General features: G+C 54.5%; 1 protein-coding gene across 1 annotated transcript in view; it reads left to right on the forward strand.

The window, feature by feature from the left end:
- Positions 1-598: 598 nt before the first annotated feature.
- CDH22 (cadherin 22, type 2) overlaps positions 599-7,161 on the forward strand; it is a 60,332-nt gene continuing 53,769 nt past the window's right edge. Inside the window, exons 1-2 of the mRNA XM_009329917.1 lie at positions 599-823; positions 5,909-6,203. Of these exons, the coding sequence (XP_009328192.1) occupies positions 599-823; positions 5,909-6,203 (520 nt within the window). The remainder of the gene's footprint in view (positions 824-5,908; positions 6,204-7,161) is intronic.

The following is a 7,161-nucleotide window of genomic DNA, read 5'->3' on the forward strand; positions in this document are numbered from 1 at the left end:
GTGAACCGCATGTGTGGCACAGGCGCCTGCACTGCAAGACCCCTCGTGCAGTAGTCTGGGGCCACTGCAGAACAGGCAGACGTTGGCCACAGCAGCTCATCCTGTTAACTTCTCTGTGAAACCGTACATGGAAAAGCTTCCCTTCACTTCCAGTGAATGACAGTTGCAGGTGCCTGTGCCCCACACACCACTGCGGAGCTCCCTGCCCACTGGCAGGGTGGGAAGCAGGCTGTGTGTGACCCTGCTCCCCAGTGAGACCGGTGGCAGCCAAGCACAGAGCCGTGCAGCTCTGTCCCTGGGAACAAATGCCAGCTGTGAGACTCTTCTCTGAAGACCCAGGAGCAGCCTGTGAGGCACCAGCACTGACTGCTCCTGTGCTAGCAGCAGGCGATCCAGGACACCTGTTGTCACAGATGTGACTCCATCCTGCTGGGACAGGAGTGCTCCAGCTTCAGGACACGGTATGCAGCAGGGATGGGGATGCTCTGCATTGACCGGTGAGCCCCATGCTGCTAGTATGGACTTTCCTCCTCCTCTTCCCTAAAGGATGCTAGTTGCCTGTCCAAAAGCTACTGCTCATGCAGCCTCCTAGAGTGCAATGGCGAAGGGTCTGCAGGGCTTCTCGTGGACCATGCTGCTGCTGTTCTGCGCCATCCAGGAGCTGGGGGCCTGGGCCATGCACACTGCGGTGGAGGGCCCTGGCCTAGGGCAGCCGGGGGACCCTGCGCTGCTGGCCGGTGGGCGAGTGAAGCGTGGCTGGGTCTGGAATCAATTCTTTGTGGTGGAGGAGTACACGGGCACGGAGCCGCTGTATGTGGGGAAGGTAAGGTAACCCTATGTCTCCATGGGGCTGATCAAGCCAGTGGCAGAGCAGGGCACGCTGGCAGCATGGTTGAGCCTGGCAGGGAAGAGTGGGCCTGCATGAAGGTTGCTCATGGGGGCCTGATTAGAGAAGTACTCTATGGACTGGGATGGTAGGAGCCTGGTCGGTCCCTGTTCGGGGGGTGGTGAGGTTAATGTGCTCCCAGAGACTCTAGGGCAGGAGCACACCAAAATGCACATTTATGTTCTTCCAGTTGTGTGCTGGGTTCCTGTGGTGTTTGGAGTGGGTGCAAGAAGGGGTGCAGCTCTGGGTGTTGTGGGGGTAGTGGGGAAGGCTCAGCCCCATCTCTGTGGAAGGATCTGCTGGGCTGGAGCAGCTGTGCAGACTGGGCTAGGCTGGCAGGGCGGACATCTGCTCATGCTGGCCCCTGCCATGTCTTGGGAGCTGAAGCACCAAGGGCCTTCTTGCCCCAGCAGTTGCTGCCATAGGTGCAGCCCTGACTTTCTAAACATGGTCCGTTCCTGGTTCTGTAGCCCTTTCAGCATGGGGATAACGTGCTCTGCATGGGGATAAGGGTTTTGTTTTGTAGCCCCTCCCTGTGGCTCCCTCCTGGTCCTGGAAGGACTGTGCTCTGTTGGACCTGCAGGCTACAGCAGCTGTTTCCTAGCTAATTATCTGTGCAGACTGGGGCTGGGAGAGGAGATGTCAACTCTAGTTGTGGCATGGAAATCCTGCTCTTTGTGGCCAGAGTGAGGTTGTTGCAGGATTTATGTATCTCAGGCTGGCCTGCACACCGTGGTGTGGAAGGTGCTTGGTGTGGGTGTGCAGGGCTTGGAGGGACCCTGAGGACCAGCACTGGTGATAAAGCTTTCCTGGGGCTTGCCAGAAGCTATGCCCATCAGGCCTGTACTGTGGCTGCTCCTGGGTGCTGGCTGGGAGCTGCACTGTGTTACTATGCTGCTCCCAGGGCCAGACCCTTGCTGGGCTTTGCATAGGCAGTGGCACCGATGAACTTCCAGGGAGAAGTACTGGGAGGTTTCAGGCTTGTTGTAACCAGTGCATCCTGCTTTGCTGTGAGAAGGTGTGATAGCGGTCACTGGAGCACACTGGTCTCCCCATACTGGAAAAGCCCTGATCTCCCTCCGGCAGTCTCCCTTCTTTGCAAGGGGGTGGCTATTCGTGCTGTCCTGGCTCTTGCTGTTGCTTGTGCGCCCTGCAGAAAGGAGTGCCAGCAAACCTGGAGCTGCTGGCAGGTAACAGTGCCTTGCTGGGCAGGACTGGGTCTGTCCTTGGGAACTTGCTGCTTCCCTGGTGTGTGAGCTGGGGCATGGAGAGGTTGAACGTGGACCTCTGCTCCCTCCACTCCTGATGTCCTGAGGCTGAAGGAGCATTTTGCGTTGGAGTTGCTGGGCTTTGTCCTTTTCTGGGAGCTGTGGAGAAGCTGCCCTGTGGCTCCCATGTGTCAGGAGGATGTGTTATTTGTATATTGATGAAGGCAGTGCTAGCTGTTGGGACCAGTCAGAGGAGCGTGCTGCAAACCAGCTGAAGCTGCCCCTGTGGGGGCATGGGCTCTCCCCAAAGGAAAATGCCTGAGAACTCATGCAGCAGGGCTGTCTGATGGCCTCAGCTGTCTGGTCATGAGTCTGGAGGAGGCTTGGAAATGGGCTTCTTAGCTAGGGGCCGTCTGGGATGTCAGTGGTGATTTGTGTCCATTTCAGCAGACACTCCAAAGCCGCACTCCTGTGCCACGACACTCAATGCAGTTACAGCTAATTCACAGCTCCCCTGGGAAGCAACTCGAAGCATCAGGCCCTGTCAAACTCCAGAGGTAGCCTAGCAACTGCCTCATCTCCAAAACGAACCCAGGAACCTACAACTAACCCATTTTACAGCCCCTTTCCACACCATTCACGGCATCACCACCACCCCCCCACCCCACCCCCCCCAGCTCAGCACAAACAGCCAGCCTGCACTGAAAACTATTCCCTGTGAATATTGCTCCCGAGGGCTGAAAGCAACCTGGGACCGGGCTGTTCCCTGGGGCTGGGAGAAGCTGGGGTGCCCGCCTGGGATGGCCAGGGCTGGGGTGGCCCCCAGCTTCCCAGGGCAGTGTGCCAGCCTTCCTGTGGGTCCAGGAGCCTTCCTGCACAGGGGACCCCCAGCTCCCTGTGGTGTAGCTGGGGCTTGCCCTCCGTGGATGCCTCTTGCACACCTCCATGTGCTTTTTCGAATGACTGATACCATTTCCATAAAATCTGGGTTCTCTAGCTAATCCTCCTTCTGAACTGTAATTTCCCCTGAGGCTGCTGTCAGTTTGATGTGGATTTCTTTGGGTTTTTTAAATAGAATTATGGGGTCAGCACTAGTTACAAACTTCTGCATATGGACAGATCTATTTTAGATAGAGGAGAGGATTAAAGAGAAAAAAAAGTAGATTTAATTAAGTTGCTAATATTTAAAGAAAATTGATGAACTCAGGCTTTATGAGTTGGAGCAAACAGAGTGCGCCTTTATTACGGGCTAGTTTTTATTTGATTTTCTTTCTTTTCCAGCCCCAGAGTAATTTTTTATTTGTGTATCTGTGCTTTCTGTTTAATAGCTTTTAATAAGGAATGTGCATCTCTGTTCACATTTACTTTTTATTTAATTGTTAGTAAGTAATTAATGGCTTTGTAAAATTCCTGGTTGTAGCCTTTTAGGAAAAGGAAACTATTTTCCTGTTTAACAGACTGAACAGAAGAGCCTCTTGTCTACCTTCCGGATGGCCCTGGCTGCTGTGGACACTCTTGTCCTTGGCCAGAGGAGCTGAGCCACAGGCGGGGGATTCCCTCTGTTCCTGGGGCGCAGTGCTGGGGGTGGCCCCTGGGCTGGAGGGAGCTCGGGGAAAGGCGCAGTTGGGCCCTGGGGCTGGCACGGGGCTGTGCCGAGCCAGGGCTGCCCAACTTCGCTTGCCTGCCGTGCTGGTGGTGGCGGGGGGGTCCCCAAGCTTGCATGGGAGCATGGTGCTCCCTGAGCCTGCCCGCTGTAATGGCGAGGCTGGGCAGGAGAGAGCATCCTTGGGATGTGGTCTGGGCCTGTGGCATCTTCCCTCAGGTGTCTGTAGTCTGTTATCTGGCCCTCCCCCATTAGTTGTTTAGTCAAGCAGCACAGATTTAGCTCTTTTAATCTTCCCTTGTAAATCAATCTCTACAGCCCCTTGAGCCCAGGCTCCATTTTTCTTCCTAGTGTTCCGGTTTGTAGGGATTCTGGTGTCTGCTCCGAGCAGTCAGTGATGAGCAAATAGTAAAAAGGATGTGCTTGAGAGCTCAGTGTGGTTCTGGGAAGAGGTGCTGGGGGGTTTATCTCTGGCCTAATTATTAATCGTGAGCCTGGTGTTCAGCAGAAAAATGCAGGTTTCTGTTACCTGCGCTGTACAGACCAGGTGCACCTTTTTCTTTCTGAAAAGCTTGATCTCTAGCAGAGTAGTAGTGAACATTAGGGAGAAGATTATGAAGTGGAGGGGGCAGCAAGCTCTCCAGCAGCCAGCGGGGAGGGCTGGGGTAGGATCGCCAGGGCAGGATGCTCCTGCAGACCATCCCTGCAGGCACTTTGAGAGGTGCTGCCCCAGCAGGTCTGCAGCCAAGCTGCCGCAGTGGTCCCGGAGCACTGCTGGGTTCACAGCCCCATTTGCTAGCTGAGTGAAGGTCTTCTTCCCAGGCAAGCCTTGGGAGGTGTTTCAACATGGGCAGTAATATGTGCATGTTGTGTAAAATGCATTGAATTGCCTAATGCGTGGGCCCCTCACTCATGAAATACATAAACTGTATCTAACAAGACAAATATAATGAAGGTGTCATAAAAAAGAGGCAGCTCTGGTATAAATTCTTGCTGGTAGAGCTGTATGTCTGAAAGGTGGATTATAGAACTGCAGTTTGGAAGATTGAATGGCCCATAAACATTTTCATATTTCATTAGCCGATTAATGGACGGGTTTTTTCTTTTTTTTGGGGGGGACGGGCCGACACACAACTTTGCTGATTCTAAGCAGAAATTGTAGGAAGCAGCTGATGAAACCTTTCCGGGGGCCTATCCCATTATAGATTGTCCCAATTAATGCCCATGCTGCTCTCTGTCAAGATGCATTCTGCCTGTCCAGTTACTGTTAATAGATTTCTCATAAGTGGCTGGATTGTAAAAACCTCATAACTCAGTTTAATGCCACCAATAAAATTATCTCTGGACGTCTGGCCTGGATTCCAGTCAGCTCCTGGTCCGTGGGGAGCTGCTGTTTACCCTTTCTTTTCCTATTTTCAAATGTTGTCTTAATTAGAAAATGAAGTGGGGATTGGCTACAAAAGCATATTCCCCAGGGTCTGTTTTTCATCCTGAACACAGGTGTAACTTACAACATTCTCCTGCAGGCTTTGCTCAGGTGGGGGCTCTGGGTGTGGTGATGTGAGGGGTTGACAGCCCCCCTCTTCCCCCCCCGCTATCTTGCTGTATAAACCAAATACAGATGTGCAATGAGTGCATGAGCTCTCAGGCAGGGAGACTTGTCAGCACCGACTGCCCAGAAAACAGAGGGTGGCTGTGGCTGGAGCAGAGCTGGCAGATGAGGATGGGCTTTAGGCAGCTGGCTGGGTAGATGGGGACAGATGCTGGTGGTGAGCTGCCTTTACACCCAGTCTGCTGTGTAGCTTGGGAGAGGGGATCCTACACTGACAGGGTCCTGGGTCCTTGCCCACAGGGAAGCTTCTTTTTCTGGAGTGCTGTTAAGTTGTCCTTCCCTTTTCCGGCATCTCCTAACCTCATAGTGGTGGGGTTTGTCCCTTGGTTTGTGGTGTGGGTGGGTGCTGGCAGGATTTGCGGTCTGCCAAGCGTATGGTGGCATAGGCAGGACTGAAGTTCCAGTTTATTGGGTCTTCCTCCATGCACAGGCATCACTTGGTGGTGCTCTGTGCTGCTCTCCAGTTCAGCAGTAGCAGAGGGAGCAGACGGGCATCACGCAGGGACTATGGGCACCTTGCACTAGGGGCTTCACACCCATGCGGTCTCAGCCATGGGGGCACAAGCATGGCCCCAGCCTGCTCCCACCCTACCTGGCAGATCCACTCGGACTCAGATGAGGGGGACGGCTCCATCAAGTACACTATCTCCGGGGAGGGCGCAGGGACTATCTTCCTCATCGATGAGATCACAGGTGATATCCATGCCACCGAGCGCCTGGACCGGGAGCAGAAAACCTTCTACACACTGCGGGCTCAGGCCCGTGACCGGCAGACGGACCAACTGCTGGAGCCTGAGTCAGAGTTCATCATCAAGGTGCAGGACATCAACGACAGCGAGCCACGCTTCCTGGAGGGGCCCTACATTGGCAGTGTGGCTGAGCTGTCCCCTATCGGTAGGTCTCCTGGGTGGGAGGAGGTGGGTTGGGAAACCTGCGTGCCTCTCCTGTCAAACCTTGAGCCCGCTGTACCCTGCAAAACCACCTGCAAATCCCAGGGATTCCAGCTGAGACCAAAGCTAGGGAGCCAAAAGGGAAAAATAAATAAGGTGGCTTAAGGAAAACAAGTGAATAAATCCTCTGAGCTGATTGCCAGGCTGTGGCTGAGCACTCAGTCTCAGCCTTAAGCTGTGCCCTGGAGACAGGTCATGGCAGTGCCAGCTGCCTGCTGTGCATTTACCCTGGTTTTGCACAGCCCCCTTGCTCCCAAATGCGGGAGGGTAGGGGTGACGGACTGAGCCCTTGCATGCCAAGGGGCTCACGGCTGCCTGTGGTTCAGATTAGCCTGAGTGGGGTTTCTCCCTCTCTGCCTGCCTGTGCCCCAGCCCCTCCGCAGGCCATCTTCTGTGTGCTGCTTTGCTGCCCTCCAGAGCCCCGTGGCTGCCCAGCCATCCCCTTGTGCATCCCTATACAGCACTGCCAAGCCCCTCTCACCTGGCTTCTGGCCTTCTTCCGAGGGGCCAGGTGTTTTGCTGGCTGAAACTGGGGAATTCATGTCCCCTGTGACAGAAGTGTGGCTTCCCTGTGTTACCATTAGCCTGCCCGTCCCCTTGTCACCAGGCATCTTTTAAGTCCATTGGTGATCAGCCTCGCTGAAGTGCTGAGGGCGAAGCTGGGATGTGTGCCATGAGGCTGCATCAGTCCATCCTTCCAGGGATGGCGGAGGATGGCAGTGAGCTTTGCGCTCACCTGAGCGTCGAGAGGGGTGATGCATAAGCTGTATGCAGTATTGCTGCCCTTAGAATCATAGAATCGTAGAATCATTAGGGTTGGAAGAGACCTCCAAGATCATCGAGTCCAACCGTCAACCCAACACCCCCATGCCCACTAAACCATGTCCCTAAGCGCCTCATCT

The sequence above is a fragment of the Pygoscelis adeliae genome, unplaced genomic scaffold, assembly GCF_000699105.1.
Source record: "Pygoscelis adeliae isolate BGI_AS28 unplaced genomic scaffold, ASM69910v1 Scaffold448, whole genome shotgun sequence".
NCBI classification, from domain to species: Eukaryota; Metazoa; Chordata; class Aves; order Sphenisciformes; family Spheniscidae; genus Pygoscelis; species Pygoscelis adeliae.